Raw genomic sequence first — 18,141 nt, forward strand, 5'->3', positions numbered from 1 at the left:
CAATTTCACCAAGATTGCACGTTGTGTTCATGATTTGAGGCATTTAAAAAAACCTGAGCAATCCAGCAAACTTTGGAAGCCAATTGTAGCCAATCAGGATGGAATATGGAAAATCGGACAGACCCATGTTGATCACATGACTGTAGAGATACTGTCTACCGACTGTCTAGGAGTAGTGTACAGAAATGTGTTTTGCAAACATCGGCCTCATGGTGGCGCTAGAACAGGGCCATGTTAGAAATGTGGGGCAGAGGTTCTGTATTGGCATCTAGGGAGTGTGTGTGCACAGTTGTGCCACGACTGGTCCAATGCCGCCGGAGATAAGCTGATAACAAACTAATCAGACACACACACACACACACACACACACACACACACACACACACACACACACACACACACACACACACACACCACCTCCACGGCTCAGTTCACACAGGTGTGACGGACGGACGGACGGACGGACAGAAGGACACATACACGGACAGACGGACGGACAGACACACACACACACACACACACACAGACGGACAGATGGACGGAAGGACACACACACGGACACACACACACGGACGGACAGGGGCGAAAACATACTCTCCTGGCGGAGACAACAAAGGTTTGTTTTGGTTTGGTTTGGTTTGATGTGAGAGGAAGCAGGGACCGATTCCCTGCTGCCGAGGCTAAACAGTCCTCTCATGTCTCAACAGGCTACTTTATCAGTGTCCTACAGTATTCCCTGCAGGCAGGCGGCCGGCAGTTTCAGGTGATCATTCATTAAATTTGACACAGGCGGGTGTCAGTCGATTCGATTTGGCAAACAGTTCTCCACTTCCAGAACACAGGAAACAGAAATATAAAATACAAGCTACAAGTAATATAACCACCAAATAATTATGCAATACAAGATAAAAAATACGACTGGCCTTAACAAATGAACATGCATGTTATTCAAGTTAAATCGTTTTTAGACATTATTCTGTATATTCTTGCATGTGCTAACAGTGTCACCTCTGGTACTGTATGTGCTGCTGTGCAGCGGCAAAAGTGACCACCTTTCACCGTGCACACATGTGGGGGTGATGGTTTCTCTTTTTTGCAGAAGTTATTATCTTTATTGCCGTAACTTGTGTCATCCCACCTTTTCAGCATGTAGCGTGACCAATCACGCTGTTTCTATTGTTATGAAGAGTCCTATCTATTCTTCCCCAGTCACAAGGTGAACATAACAGTAAATATTGGTGGGTCAGGAACAGAATAGGAAGAACAGGCTGTGTATCCCATCGTACACCAGAGTTTCCCCAGAGTCCTCACTCTCCTCTGTTTGATAAGCAGCTACTGCTCTCTGTATTCCCAGGCACATAGGATTTGTTCTTCCTGGAATATTTCTCCGCAGACTCTATGCTCGCCACAGCCCTCCTGCTCCTACAAAGCAGTGTGTTCTTCACATCCTTTCTGAAGTCATCTGACACAAAGTAATAAATAAATGGGTCCAGACAACTGTTAAGGCTGGCCAAACACAGAGTTGTGATGTAGAAACCATATCCATTATTAGTCTCTCCAATGCTCAGCAGATAGTAATGAATCACCAACATGATGTTACTGGGGATGAAACACACCAGGAATGTCACCAGTACTGTCACCATCAACATCAAAGTTTTATGACGGTTCTTTTCTGCTGTTCTGTCTACGTTATGCACCGTCTTCTTCTCCAGGTACCAGAACAGAAGGGCATAGGCCACAACAATCACTATGCAAGGAATAAGAAACACAACTGTGGCCATAAGCATGAAGTAGTAATAAGGATACTTGACAGAAGCAAATGGATTGTTTGTGTCCCATATGGCACTGATATCATGGCAGGTGGTAATATTGAGGTCTATGACTCTAACTGTGTGATCATACTGGTATAGAGGAATGGTGGTGGTCCAGATGAAAACCCAGATGGACACACAGACACCAATTGCCACTTTGTTGTTCCCTTTCTGCTCACAAAGTGCCTGAGAGCACCTCTGGACACTCAGACAGGCAATGAAGAGGATGGAGCAGTACATGTTCCCATAGAAGAACCCCACCAGGACTTTGCACAGCCCCTCTCCATAGATCCAGTCATTTCCATTAAAGTGGTAAGCGATCTTTAGGGGGATCCAGATGACAAAAAGCACGTCAGACAGAGCCAGGTTGGCCATGTAGATCGCTGATGGATGCTTCTTCTTGGTCCTGAACAGAAACACCCACAGAGCCATGGTGTTGGCAGGCAGGCCCACAACAAACACTATGATGTAGAGGATGGGGAGGAAGATGGTGGTCAGATGGCTCTTCAGTGAGTCAGCTGTTGCTTCATCCACACGAACTAGGACCTGGTCCTGGGAGTTCTCAATAAAATGAGTGAGACCACGTGGGTCTTTTCCTTTAATAGCTGTTGCATTATCCACTCTCAATTCTCCATCTCCATTAACCCCACTAACATTGAAGTTGTTGTTCAACACAACAACTTGTGTTGTTGATGGCTTCATCACAACAACCCCTATATTACCACGTTTTACCGGTTTGTCATCTGTTGCTTCATCCACATCCCGGCGGTCCACATGCTCAATGGAACCACGGCCTTTTTTTCCTATAAGAAAGCCAACGTACACAAAAGTCAGTTTTACAATAGTTTAAAATGAACAGAGGTAACTTAAAGGGATGTTTCACTTTCAAACATGTTTAACGTCTACTCTCGGCATAACAAGAATACCAGCTCTCACGGAAATCTGCAGAAGGATATCTATTATCTACATAAGCACATCATACTGATGTAACAGGCAAGGCATCCGTGCTGATGATTCTTTTCATTGATTGAATAATTGAATAGCAACCCTCTTCACTTCATCATGTTTCTATTAACGTTATATGGCGATACATTTCATGCTTGAAGATATGATTTCATGCCTAGTAGGCTATGCAAAATAATTTTAGTTGTAGTTTAGTAAGATATATATTGTAAAAATGGACGTGATAATACGATCTGGAATACACAGCATACACATCTATTTAGGTGATGTTTTATGTTAGTCTTCTTATTATTTAGTTAATATTGTTGTCTTTCTATTTTCTAAAACAACAATTCTCATTCATACTATGTTTAACATTTACATAAGAAATGTGATAGTGTATAAGTTGTCCTAGAGATATTTCACAGGTTAAATGTCTTATAATGTATATATAATATATTTTGTGGTTATTGTCTGAATGATAGGTTGACATGAGCAGAGAAAACATTTCACAGTAACAAAGTAGACAGCTGCATACCTTTTCTTATGGGGGATCCAAATGGCCTTATATATGGGTACTTTACATACTGTCGGATACATATATATACATATAGGATACAGTGTGTGAATTGTATTATTAGGACTACAATTCAAATTATCCAGGCTTTTTATGCCTTTTTTGATAGAATAGGTGTAGGTTAGGTTGATAGGAAATGGAGAGAAAGATGGTGAGTAACACACAGCCAAGGCTGTCAGGATCGGCACTCGAACCTGTGACACACTGTCTGGCTACATTGAGCCTAGGCACTCGGACCCCTATGCCAGCTGTCCGGGCCAAAATTATTATCACTTTATTTTATTCAATTAAGCTGCTTGGCCACTAAATTATTAATAGGCTACATATTGACTAATAAAGTACAACAACCAAACAACATAGTAGTCTCATATAAAGCTCTCATATTTTGACACGTTCAAAATAATTTGTCCTGAAACTCCCAGCCTTACCTTTTGGCCTTGTCACGTTTGATGTAGAACTCCAGGTGAAAAATAGCATGACCAAAAACAATAATCGCACTAATTCCATGACTGCTGAGGAGGTCTGTGTTATTGACTTGCTCTTCTCACTAGACTACTGAGCCTTTGCGTGTTTTATATGAAAGTCTCACCCTGAATGCATGCTAGTATCATACCGTATATAACTATATATATATAGTACCTCCCCATTCATTCTCTCTAGCTAGTAGCGTGACGTTTTCAATGTGTGTCTACAAGTTCTATCCTGTTTTCAAGGTGTGTGTGTGTGTGTGTGTGTGTGTGTGTGTGTGTGTGTGTGTGTGTGTGTGTGTGTGTGTGTGTGTGTGTGTGTGTGTGTGTGTGTGTGTGTGTGTGTGTGCGTGCGTGCGCGCGTGCGTGCGTGTGTATGTGTGTGCGTGCGTGCGTGTGCGTGCGTGTCAAACTCTCCGCAGGGGATGTTGTATTCTGTGGAAAATATGTGTCTCTTGATGTCACCACCTATACCTATATATAGTTTGGCCTTTTTGACCCTGCAAAAACTGATATGCTCACAGTGGCCTTTATGCCCCCCCTAATGAATCCATTGACTGAAAAGGTCACAAACTCTTCATACAATGTTAATACCAATATGTTATTTTGTGAAACAAACAGCTTTTTTATTTACTTCACAGATTTTAACATTAATTATTTCAGTGAACTTAAAAGCATTAGTCTCACGTGGCCAGACTGTTGCCTCCCACAACGTTCAAATGCGGAAGCTCTGAAAATGATCAAGAGATAAAGCGGATGCAACAACTCCTCCTCACTTCCGTTTTGACTTTACAGTCTAAGCATAATGTGGCTTGCTGCTTACCAGAAATGGAAATTGAAAAATTAGCTGTGAAGATATTTTAGTGAACGGAAATGACAAACAGAGAATGTGGAATAGTTGTCTGGCTACGTGAGACATTTATTTGATGGCCTTCCTGGCCTGGCATTTGGCCTTTATGCCACTTTCAACTGGAAGATTCAAGTAAAAACCTGCTAGGACGCAAACTAGTTTGACCACTGCCAAGTTCGAGTTTGTGTGTGCACGCAGATAGTTACAAATGAGTGTGTGCCAGAGCAGGTTTAGACAAACTAATATAGAAACCAAAAGCTAAGAAATTCCCCCTTGTTTCACTTTCACATGCTGGATTTACTGGAAACTAAAATAGAAAACAAAAGCTCACTAGATGTTGTTCCCCCTGTCTCAGCAGAGGAGGCTCAATCATATGAACAGTGGTTAAGTAACTAAGTACTGTACTTAAGTACACTTTTGAGTTATTTGTACATTACTATTATTCGAGTATTTCCAATTTCCACTATTTTTCTATTCCACTACATCTCTGAGGCAAATATTGTACTTTTACTCCACTACAGTTATTTGAAAACGTTAGTTATACTTTGATTTGTAATATTATTACGAAACATACATTAACCACTTCAGTCCTATATACATTTTGGCCATTTGAAAACAGCCGATCTACAAGCTCACAATGGAGTTGGCACTGTGAGCTTGTAGATCATCTGCTATTTTCAAAAGATTATTATACATTTAACTAACTTGAAATGAGACAACCCGAGAATGTGCACTTTTACTTTTGGTACTTTAAGTACATATTTATACCAATATCTTTGTACTTGTAATCAAATACATTTTTGAATTCCGGACTTTCACTTGTAACAGAATATTTCTACATCGCAATATTGATACTTTTACTTATTTGAGTACTTTTTCCACCACTGCATATGAACACCATTGCTAACTGATTTTCTGTCTGAATGGTGGTGTGGCTCTGGCTTGTCACAAACACCTTTCAAACATGTCATGACCTCACCCTGTCAGGTCAGAGGAACACAGGAGCAGGCAACTTCTTGACCATTTGCAGTGGTATTTGTTGTCCCAGGCTCCCAGCTATTGTGTGCATTGCGTCTAAGCAGCAGACGTTGTAGACGCTACGTGGAAAGGTAGCTCCGTGTGTCATCAGAGCCCATACCCTAGGTGGGGCTGGCAAAAGGGCCTTTCTGTGTGGAGTTTGCATGTTCTCCCTGTGTTTCCCAGGTACTAGGTACCCTCACAAAAAACATGCAGTAATCCTGGTCTCTATACTGCCTCCCCTGCCCTGGCCAGCCTGATGGATGGGAAAGAAACTGGGTGGAATCCCCCCCCTGTCAGATGAAAAGAAGGAAGCGCATAGAAGGAAGTCAGTACGTTACTCTCCCCAGGTTGGCAGAGGGAGTGTAGCGCCCAGGATTACATTAGACAATTGACACTTGGTTGGAGGTCGGGCTCTGAACACTGATGCTGTCTATAAAAAGACACAGAGTAGGCTCTTCTTCCTGAGGAGGCCCATGGTCTTCTGACTGGTAGAACAGGCACACATATGTTCTATACCAATAAGCTGTGGCAAGTGTCCTGTTCTATGCTGCACTCTGCTGGGGAGGCAGCCTGATGGACAAGGATGCTAAGCAGCTGAACAATTGTCTTGCAATAATTAACTGTTTAAGAACACTTTTGTCCCAACCGCTATTATGCTCTTTAACTCGATGGCCAGCCCCTAGGCCTGAACTGGGCTAATGATTTTGGTTTTAGTTATTTAGTCTATTGCCCAGGGTGCCAGTTGGGTCAGCCTGTATATATATTTCTCTATCTACCTATGACATTGACAACACACAAAGCAGTAACTGCTAGTGGGCTGACTGTGGATCTGATCCTGTAATCTCAGTTGGAGTCTGTCTATTTCCTCTGGACGTCTGGAGCATACATGGGCAACTGGCGGCCCGGGGGCCACATGCGGCCCCCACCTTCACTTAATGCGGCCCACAGGTTAATATTGGAATACTGATTATATTAATTCCAAACATGCAAAACAGGACCTCCTTTAATTACTTCAGTCCATATTAGTAGTTTTTGATGGCTAGTATTACAATTGTACTCTTTTTATGTCCAACTTATTTGTAATAAAGTTCATAAAGTATAACTAAATAAAGAACACGCCGCATTGTGACACGTTTAGCGCTTGTAGACTGGCTATTTTTAGCTACTTATTCGTGACAGTAGAATGATGGAGTGGGACATCAATTTACGAAATAAGTTACGTTCAAATATGGAGATAGAGGATTCTGTCGACAGCAACAATATGCAATGTGGCCCCCTGGAGTGAGTGTGGAAATACAGTGGCCCCCTCTATCATCAAAGTTGCCCAACCCTGCTCTGGAGCATTACAGTGACACACTGCTCTTTTTAACACAGTTTTACTTCCTTTTTTCAGTGTATACACATACAGTATATCAGGGCATTAACGACCTGTGATTTTTGCAAGTCGACTCGACTCAGTAAAAAGTTTAGTTGAAGTCGACTTTATCGTTTGAAGAGGTCATCACATCACACACGACCCCCCAATTATTTTGGGGGTCCCCTAGATGATTAACTTATTGTGCAACATTGTTTTCTCACTCAACTGTTAACAAACCAACATAAAGTTTAAGTATTGTTAAGGCAGAGTGGTTTTCCTATAAGTAAGGAAACAGAGACCGAGGCGTCTTGATCTTTGTTGTTTTATTGAGTACCCAGGGCGTTGATGTCGGGCTCAGGGTCCCAACAACAAGTGAATACAGACAGGAAATCAGCAGGTTTTATAGTGCTCACAGAAAGGTTGGAGGTTCATTTTACGTCACACAGACTACAGAAATGGTCCTTGACATCTCATCTGTTGGCACATTCCTGGCGATACAATTCCTTTTTCCTGGGTAGGGCTACATTCATATTTAGAATTCGATTGAACTTCCATGCTATACCACCATATAAAGGATCTTGGGCCTCCTCTGGGAGAGGGTAGGGCTGTCTACGTGACAAGTTCGGTCCCTTCCTATGAGATCCTATATGCCAGCTCATAACAGCTCATAAAATGTGGTTGCTATAGTTTCACCGTCTTAGTGCTGCGTCTGTCTAACCTGAGCTTTAATTTTGTCATGTGTCTCTCCCTGAGTGCACTATTCTTACCAAATGTGAGTGTGTATTGTTAACCTCATCCTGCCTGGTAGACTGCATTTCCTTTAGGGCTGGTGACTGGCAGGTGCATGCAGTGTGGTTATATAGCCCGCAGGCCCTACCTACTGTAACAGGCTGTGTGTCTTCCTGCGAGGCACTCACTAAGCACATACCGTACAGTATTAAGGCACAAGTGACTCCATGACATATATATAGATATGTTTTAGTGGTTAAAGCATAATAACATAAAACACACTTGACTACTTATCCTGTATACATGATGTATTCTTTCAATGAATAATAATATAAGGCACACATGGTTATATTTCAGTATATTGGTGATACAATATCTTAAACTACTATTCTAAGTCACACATGGATATATTGAGTATATTGGTGATACAGTATCTTAAACTACTATTCTAAGACACACATGTATATATTGAAATCCGCTTAATCATGCTACTAAAAACACTCGGCCTCCACAGTATATAGAGGGTATCTTCACATTTCTAAAGTGCCAATTTAAGGACTTTTTAATACCTCTAAAATGACAAATTAAACATTGTCCAAATTGTCAAATATATAGAGGCAGAAATTGTAAAGATAGCCGATCTACATGCTCACAACGTGAACATGTAGATCTGCTATTTTCACAATAGAACCATGTTATACCAAATGTAATGTAGCACTGTAATATTGGATCATCGTCCTTGACAATAAGCAATCCTACTGTTTGAATGCTGTACAGACGCACACATGGAGCAAAAATAATGATAGAAAAAAATACAAAGGATTTTTTTTTTCAACTTCGACTTTCGACTTTCTCTGGTGGGAGTCGACTTGTGTAATGAAGTCGACTCACTCGTCTTGTCCACTTTTTCGTTAATGCCCTGATATACATACACAGCAAAAAACAGCTGGTCAGTAAACATAATTTGCATAAAAAGGTTAGGTGGTTGCATGTTAAAAGATTAGGTCTGGTTTCTGTAAATAGTTCCTAAAAGACCAGACGAGTTTCACTTCCCTAATGAAACACACACACACACACACACACACACACACACACACACACACACACACACACACACACACACACACACACACACACACACACACACACACACACACACACACACACACAGACACACACACACACACACACACTCTCTGACGCAAAGAGAACCGAGCAAATGTGCTTGTTTTGGTTAGTTACAGTGGTTGGTTTAATTTCTGACATTCTCTAGAGCCAAGAGAAGAAGACACACACAGACATGATGGCCTCAAAACAACTGCTGTCAATTATGCTGTTTTTCACCTGGATTGCTACATCAAGTGCATTAGCCAGTACATGTCCCCCAGTTAAAGGTAAGTCCACAAGTTGTCTTATTTTCCATTTTTAATTGGCTTTATTGTTTATTATGATCCCCATTAGCTACCGCCTTAGCAGCAGCTGTACTCAACCTGGGGTCCACAGAGAAATACATTACATTACATGACAACATTTTACATGACAATGAATTCTTTATTAGATGTTTACATATAGAAAAAATATACACATATACACAATACACATAGACTTTACTGCAGTGGTTCTCAACCCACATGATTGGTAGGGGGAGAATTACAGCCTGAAAGGTAGTCAACAAACGATTCTCTAATAAATGGTCAAAAAATTGCAGAATTGTCAAATAATATAACAAAGAGGCAAAAATAGTGAAAATAGCTTATATCTACAAGCTTACAATGCCTCAGCCTCACAACGCGAGGCGTTGTGAGCTTATAGATTAGCTATATTCACAATATTTGTCTGTGTAACCGAGTCAAACTAAATGTAATGCCCCAACACCTACTGCACATACCAAATTGCTTATCAGGGTTGGGGGTCACCAGTTCAAATATGAGTATTTTGGTGGGTCACGGCCTGAAAAGGTTGAGAACCATTGCTTTACTGTTCCTGCTGATGATGGATCTTTTTCACTACAAAGGGACATAACCTTCCATAACCTGAAATCTCCAGAACCTGAGGAATTTCTCTGATGGTTTTATTATGTTGATGTTTCCATTAGTAACCAGAACCCCAGAAGGGGTAGGTATGTCATAAAATGTCAAATGAGTAATATACATTTTTAAAATAGTGTAGATCTGCTGTTTTCTTCTAAATTACAAGTTACAAGTGTGACAGCACCACAACTTCCCACTAAATTCATATTAACTGATGATTTGGATCTTATGTAGTATGAGTGATGCGCGTGCGGTTAAGGTTAGGGTTTGCCGCGTGTACACTTCCCCTTCTTGAGATTTTCAGTGGAATGTCTTGACCTCTGACTTGTCAGTAACAGACAACATTGACGCATCATCACACTGTAGGTCACCAGGCCAATAAATTAGTGCACTGTTCCACCGATGAAAATATTCACTTTCACTTTCCTACATTACTAAATGCATGGTCAGGGACCACATACAATACCTTCATGGACCACCAGTGGTCCACAGACCACCTGCTTTAAAAAAATCGAACCTCTGTTCGAAGTGGAGCTGTGTGTGTGTGTGTGTGTGTGTGTGTGTGTGTGTGTGTGTGTGTGTGTGTGTGTGTGGGTGTCTGGCCTGGCCTGAACAACAGCGCCCTCGTGTGGTCACAAAAGGTCCTGTAGGCTACAGACAGACAGACAGACAGACAGACAGACACACAGACACGGCCACACACACGGCCACGTATAGGGAGCTTGTGTTCCACACAGCTCCAAAAACTGCTTTAAACCACAAGAGAGACCATAATTTAGACTTTGGATCAGAGACAAAACCTACGATTATTAGAAATATAATGATGAGGGTCACTGTTTGGTTATAATGAATAAAATAACATCATCGGCACACACAGAAAGTATCCTTTAAAGGACATGCACTTCGGCAAGGCTGCGTGCCGAAACAAAGAACTCTTATGAACTGTGTGCGACCGGTAAATTAATTTCTTAAAGGAATTTGAGTTGCATTCTTGTTGTCATCACTGTGAAATTGACTTTTGTGTATGTCTGCTTAGTTGGAGGAAAACGGGGGCGTTTCCTCGGGGTTGTGGACCCCCAGGACCAGGGCCGTGTTTGTGTGGATGAAGCAACAGCTGACACACTGAAGAGCCATCTGACCACCATCTTCCTCCCCATCCTCTACATCATAGTGTTTGTTGTGGGCCTGCCTGCCAACACCATGGCTCTGTGGGTGTTTCTGTTCAGGACCAAGGAAAAGAATCCATCAACGATCTACATGGCCAACCTGGCTCTGTCTGACGTGCTTTTTATCATCTGGATCCCCCTAAAGATCGCTTACCATTTTAATGGAAATGACTGGATCTTTGGAGAGGGGCTGTGCAAAGTCCTGGTGGGGTTCTTCTATGGGAACATGTACTGCTCCATCCTCTTCATTGCCTGTCTGAGTGTGCAGAGGTGCTGGCTTATTGCTAACCCTTTTTCTGAGCAGAGGTGGAACAACAAGGTGGCAATCGGTGTCTGTGTGTCCATCTGGGTTTTCATCTGGACCACCACCATTCCTCTATACCAGTATGATCACACAGTTAGTGTTAAAAACCTCAATATTACCACCTGCCATGATGTAAATGCCATAAAGGACTCAAGGGACGCATTCGCTTCTATCAAGTACCCTTATTACTACTTCATGTTAATGGCCACTGTTGTGTTTCTAATTCCTTGCATAGTGATTGTTGTTGCCAATGTTCTTCTGTTTCGGTACCTGGACAATAACAAGGTAGACAGCACAGCAGCAAAGAACCGTCACAAAGCTTTGGTGTTGATTGCGATGGTGCTGGTGACATTCCTGGTGTGTTTCCTGCCCAGTAACATAATGTTGGTGATGTATTACTTTCTGCTGAGCATTGGGGAGACAAATAATGGATATGGGGTCTACATCACCACTCTGTGTTTGGCAAGCCTTAACAGTTGTCTAGACCCCTTTATGTACTACTTCGTGGACGATGACTTCAGAAAGCATGTGAAGAACACACTGCTTTGTAGGAGCAGGAGAACTGCGGAGAGGATGGAGTCTACGGCGAAATACTCCAGGAATAACAAATCCTATGTGTCTGCGAATACGGACAGCAGCACCTGCTAATCAAACAGAGAAGAGTGAGGACTCTGGGAAAACACTGGGATACTGTCGATTGTGTACTGTCTGACCTTCCGACCTGTCTGACCCACTGATACTGTTATGTAGGCTACACTTTGAGACACTGTCTGGAGGCACTCTTCTTATCCAGTACTGTGTGATTTATTGGTTACGTCCTTTTTTGCTTTACCATTAGGCCAAGTATAGCTACCTGCTTCCTGGTAGGAACTTTTTCGGGAGTTCCCCCATCAAGGTTCTAATTTGGCTGAGTCGATACCAAACATGAGATGTACAGTATACAGTGCATATATTCATGATGGACTCATTATGGGACTCCATGGATGCTTGCAAATACTGTTGTTTTATTTTGTATCTTCTTCTCTAACCATGATGAATATGCTAATGTACATGTTGGCTATATCTGCTGTTTTCATTATGTGTGCAGAGTAGATAGACTGCAAACAAAATATCTTATAATCGTCCAAATTAACATCAAATGAATAAAGAATGAAATAAACTGAAAGATGACACTGCAAAAAGTAGTGTAGATAGACACTACTGTATTTGCTGATTTGCACTATATAAGAGGAAACTGATCATGAAAACATAAAAAGGGCAGAAGTGGTCTTGTAGACAGGAAAGCATCTGACTCTGCGGTGTCAGTCACAAGATCACCACAGACACAGCAAGAGTTTCCTTTCCCCTCTGAGATTGTCAGAGTCCTACCCTGTACATACTGTATAGTGTTTTTATAACTGCGATGATTTTTTTACTTGCTATTTGTTGCGTCCATGAATTTAATACTGGACTTCCGACATAAGACCGTTAAAGGACTTATTTGGGATGGTCCTTTTAAGCAGGGTTTTTAACTGTACTTGTAGGCCTACTGTACAATTTCTTTTTATTATTGTATTGACTATACTTGTACTGTTCTACATTTTGTCTAATAAAATATTCAATCAATCAATCAAAGTCAAGACAAAAGCCATTTATCACTGCTTATCATGATCTACACCAGTGGTTCCTCAACCTTTCTTAGAGTTCCTTGAATTGTCACTTCACTGTCATCTGGGGACCCACCAAAATCATGTGAGAACCCCCTGGGGGTCCCAACCCACAGGTTGAGAACCACTGAGGTACACTACAGGCTACTCTGTGACCACATCCTCTCCTCTCATGCAGTCCTCTACACCCCCGCAGACAGAGCTGCTAGCTCCAGTTTCATATCATATATGGATATACCACCAACACACAACCTCCACTTTTACACTGACAAGAACATTTCTTGTACTGATAGAGGAGGCTTATCGCAAAACACGTTGTGAGCTCGTACATTGCCTATTTCCACTATTCTGTGTACAACAAAGTTCTACACAGTATAGGGCCTAAGTGGTTAACATACCGGTATGCAGGTTATAGGCCTGTACTCATCCCTCATCTCAAAGCTGTCCCATTATTTCCTTGCTGCTCCATAAAAAGGGTTAGGAACATTAAATTCTCCAATTTGAGTAAGATCTCAAGAATCAAGAGAATCTGTCACTGTTAATACACGTATAAACTGAACACAACACAACACAACACAACACAATAAAAATAGTATTGTAATAGTAATATAAATAAGTTAAGTAAGTAAAAATAACTTTCTCCATATTATCCCCCAATTATTCTAAAAATGAATACATGGATTATCCCATCCCAATGCCAATTCTAAAACATCTAAAACACCTCCTAAAACTTGATTTGTATAATGAAGTCTGTCTGATATGCATGCTAAAACAGTGCCCATATTTGGAGATGACTGACATCACTGACACCGCCGCCATGGTAACAGCCGCATGCGGAAATAGTGGCCAAATTTGGAGTTGACCAATTGCTATAACTACAAAGTTACTTTCAATCCCTCATATTCTGTGCACACCCCATAACCCAAACTCTACACATAATCGGAGCACATAGGTACGAACAGGCAAGGACTAGTATAAATAAATAACAACATCTAAAATTACACTCCATACACATACATATACAGCAAACACATTGTTCAGCTGGTCAGTAAAGATAATTTCACATGCATAAAAAGGTTTGGTGGTTACATGATAAGGGGAAATGAGCAAAAGTGCTTTGGTTAGTTACAGTAGTTGGTTTCATTTCTTCCATTGTCTCGTGCCAAGAGAAGAAGACACACACAGACATGATGGCTTCAATACAACTGCTGTCAATTATGCTGTTTTTCACCTGGATTTCTACATCAAGTGCATTAGACAGAAGATGTCCAGGTAAGGCCACAAGTTGATTTAATTGGCTTTATTGACTCTTTGGATCTCCATTAGCTACCGTGGCAGTAGCTGTACTGTACCTGGAGTCCTTATCAGGGTGCAGGATCACCATGCAGTTCAATTATTTGATGATTATTTTGGGGTGTCACCTGTCACGGCCTGATGAGGTTGAGAACCACTGCTTTACCTTACCTGCTGATGATGATTATTATATATAATGATAATCACGCAACTTGGATGGCAAATCACAACCTCCGCCCCTGATTTCTCACATGACCTCTTCTAGGCAGTGTCCAAAAAATACATTTTTGGACACTGCTCCTAAAGATGTTGGCCTAAAATCACGCAAAGCGTTACACAGTATCTCTAAAGTCATATCATCAACATGGATCTGTCCCATTTCCCATATTCCCTCCTGATTCGGGAGAATGTTTTTTGCAGGTCTTTCAGTCCGAGTGTATCAAAAAAGCAACTGGGTTAAAGCTATACTGTGTAAGTTCAACTAGTGGTCAGTAGCGGTATTGCTTTTTTCGGCCGTTTTTCGGCCGGAGTCGTCGCGGACCACCGCCGCGGACCACCGGAGCGGCGCCGCAAACCACCGCGACCAATAGTAATCCGTGGAGTGGTAGAACGCATGGTAGAACGTAATTTTCTGGCCAGGATTTGTGGATTAAGAGGTTAAAATCCTTCACCATGGTAAACACTGTAGCCAAGCAGAGGCGCTTCCTGGAGACCAGAGCAGATAAGCTGTGATTGGCCGGTAGTGTACCATGTGTGCATGATCGGCGATGTGATTGGGCAACGTATACACAACGTATACAGATGATGCAGATTACGTCATTTTGGCGCGAAATCCGGTCCACGGCCAGGATCATAGAAAACATATAAAGAGAAGGCTTCAGAAGCTGAAAATAACGGAGTGGGTGTTCTAAAACTTTAGCGATTTAACAGTTAGGACAATTTTAAGATTTGTTTTATAAAAAATCAAACCTCGGTTCGAAGTGGAGCGGTGAATCTGAGCAGCTATACCCTGTGTGTGTTGCTAAATGCCTAAACTGTAAACTGTAAACTGTGCCTGTGAGTGAGTGGTGAGTGTGCCTGGCCTGCACAAAACAGCGCCCCTCCTTTAACTAGTGTGTTGTGTGTGGCCACTCAAGGTATTGCCAGGCTACGGACACGGCCAGCCAGCCAGCCACCCAGCCACCCAGCCACCCAGCCAGGGACATACCCACGGACATACCTGTCTATTGGGAGCGCTTTCACCGCTCCAAAAAAGTTACATGGTACAACTTTAAGCACTGTTGGTCCGACCAGTTTAACATTCACCAGGTTAGCATTCACCAGCGTCGGTAGGTTAGCATTTTACCAGGTTAGCATTCACCAGCGTTAGTTTTACTGAGCTGAGGTTAGGGTTAAGGTTTAGGTTTAGGTATAGGCTATCTCCGCCTCCACGACTTTCGGCACCTCCGCGCAGCCAATCACAAGTTTCTGCTGCCTTAAGCCAGTTGCTTTTTTGAAACACTCGGACTGAAAGACCTGCAAAAAACACTCTCCCCTCCTGATTCGCTACGATTGCCTTCTAAAGTTTGTGCATGCGACCTGACGGTCGCTTATCTCACGATTAGGGAGTCTTACTGGTATTATATATATACAAATTAAAGAATCAGGCTGTGGTGAATGGAAAGGAATGTAGAATCTGTGAAATAAGTTACACATGGGATGGCACATTATTTCTTCTAGTGGAAAGGAGACATTACTTTACATGGCACAATTGTTACAGTATAGCGTAAATGTTTAGTAATGGAGTGTCTGTGGCATTGGGAAAACTACAGAGTTTAAAACCACCACCACCACCCTGACTAAGAACCAACCTAGGGACCACTGCTGTGTTGGGTGGGGATATGGACTAAGATTAGTGCTTTGGTAACACTTGCTGTTATCCCACTGTTTCTCAACAAATAGTCCACAGACTACTAGTGGTCCTGTGAAATTGACCTTTGTGTATGTCTGCTTAATTGAAGGAAAACGGGCGCGTTTCCTCGGGGTTGTGGACCCCCAGGACCAGGACCAAGTTTGTGTGGATAAAGCAACAGCTGACACACTGAAGAGCCATCTGACCACCATCTTCCTCCCCATCCTCTACATCATAGTGTTTGTTGTGGGCCTGCCTGCCAACACCATGGCTCTGTGGGTGTTTCTGTTCAGGACCAAGAAGAAGAATCCATCAACGATCTACATGGCCAACCTGGCTCTGTCTGACGTGCTTTTTGTCATCTGGATCCCCCTAAAGATCGCTTACCACTTTAATGGAAATGACTGGATCTTTGGAGAGGGAATGTGTAAAGTCTTGGTGGGGTTCTTCTATGGGAACATGTACTGCTCCATCCTCTTCATTGCCTGTCTGAGTGTACAGAGGTACCGGGTTGTGGTCGACCCTTTTTCTGAGCAGAAAGGGAACAACAAGGTGGCAATTGGTGTTTGTGTGTCCATCTGGGTTTTCATCTGGACCACCACCATTCCTCTATACCAGTATGATCACACAGTTAGAGTCAAAGATCTCAATATTACCACCTGCCATGATGTCAATGTCATATGGGACATAAACAATGCATTTGCTTCTGTCAAGTACCCTTATTACTACTTCATGTTAATGGTCACAGTTGTGTTTCTTATTCCTTGCATAGTGATTGTCGTGGCCTATGTCCTTATGCTCTGGTACCTAAAGAAGGCGGCGGTACGTAACGTTAACAGAGCAGCAAAAAATAACCATCACAAAGCTTCGGTGTTGATGGTGACGGTGCTGGTGACATTCCTGGTGTGTTTCGTTCCCAGTAACATAATGTTGGTGATTTATTACTATCTGCTGAGCATTGGGGAGACTAATAATGGATATGTCTTCTATATCATCACTCTGTGTTTGGCCAGCCTTAACAGTTGTCTAGACCCCTTTATGTACTACTTTGTGTCAGATGGCTTCAGAAATCATGTGAAGAACACACTGCTTTGTAGGAGCAGGAGGGCTGCAGAGAGGTTGAAGTCTGTGGAGAAACACTGCAGGAATAACAAATCCTCTGGCTCTGGGAATACAGACAGCAGCACCTGCTAATCAAACGACAGAGAAAAGTGAGGACTCTGGGAAGACACTGGGATACTGTCGATAGTGTACTGTCTGACCCACTGATACTGTTATGAAGGCACTTTGAGACACTGGAGGCACTCTTCTTAACCGATACTGTGTGATTCATTGGTTACGACTAGGGATGCCCCGATCAGGTTTTTTTTGCTCCCGATCCGATACCGATCAAATATTATTGCTTCCGATTCGATCCCAATCTTTCCCGATCCGATCTTTTGGCAAGGCATTAAGAAAAAAAAATTCTATTCATTCTGTCACTTAGTGCAGCAATGAATCAACAAATTAAAAACAAAGCTTATGAGTAGTGTATAGATATAGGCCTACTAGTGCAGTGTTTCTCAATCATTGTGCAGCGGACCTTTGGTGTGGCCTTTGAAATTTGGCAGTGAAGTCACGATTTAAGGACTTTTAAAACCTGTTTAATACCTCAAAAAATAAAATAAAATAGACCATTACAGCATCAAAAATAATCAACAAACTATATAAAAACTGGTAAAACATTGGCCATTTTTAAAGTTGAAACAAAATAAGTTAAGAACCAATTAACCAGTCTGCTTTAAAAGTATGCAGTAGCAGCTAGTTCAGTGGTTCTCAACCTTTTCAGGCCGTGACCCCCAAAATAATCATATTTTAACTGGGGACCCCCGACCCTGAAGAGTTGAGGAAGTATATTTTGTATAACACGGTTCTATTGTGAAAATAGCAGATCTACATGCTCACAACGCCTCGCAACCACAATTTCTGGCTTTAATATTTGACAATTTGGCCAATGTTTAATTTGTCATTTTAGAGGTATTAAAAAGTCCTTAATTTTTCACTTTCGAAATGTGTAGA

At 42.0% G+C, this 18,141-nt stretch overlaps 3 protein-coding genes across 3 annotated transcripts; 2 read left to right on the forward strand and 1 right to left on the reverse strand.

Annotated features, from left to right (window-relative positions):
* Positions 1–1,307: 1,307 nt before the first annotated feature.
* Positions 1,308–2,513, reverse strand: LOC308299188 (proteinase-activated receptor 2-like; the record flags this gene model as incomplete). Its single annotated transcript, XM_080742906.1, has 1 exon — positions 1,308–2,513. One exon carries the CDS (start codon positions 2,511–2,513, stop codon positions 1,308–1,310), a length of 1,206 nt encoding a protein of 401 aa, XP_080599032.1.
* A 953-nt stretch (positions 2,514–3,466) lies between these two features.
* LOC308299189 (proteinase-activated receptor 2-like) lies at positions 3,467–11,901 on the forward strand (the record flags this gene model as incomplete). The annotated part of the gene is made up of 3 exons (XM_080742907.1): positions 3,467–3,481; positions 5,851–5,857; positions 10,820–11,901. 3 exons carry the CDS (start codon positions 3,467–3,469, stop codon positions 11,899–11,901), a joined length of 1,104 nt encoding a protein of 367 aa, XP_080599033.1.
* Positions 11,902–15,961: 4,060 nt separating this feature from the next.
* LOC308299191 (proteinase-activated receptor 2-like) lies at positions 15,962–17,277 on the forward strand (the record flags this gene model as incomplete). Its single annotated transcript, XM_080742909.1, has 2 exons — positions 15,962–15,968; positions 16,193–17,277. The coding sequence occupies 2 exons, from the start codon at positions 15,962–15,964 to the stop codon at positions 17,275–17,277; spliced, it is 1,092 nt and encodes a 363-aa protein (XP_080599035.1).
* Positions 17,278–18,141: the final 864 nt, after the last annotated feature.

The sequence above is a fragment of the Nannobrachium achirus genome, assembly GCF_963921795.1.
Source record: "Nannobrachium achirus genome assembly, chromosome: 15".
Lineage (NCBI taxonomy): Eukaryota > Metazoa > Chordata > Actinopteri > Myctophiformes > Myctophidae > Nannobrachium > Nannobrachium achirus.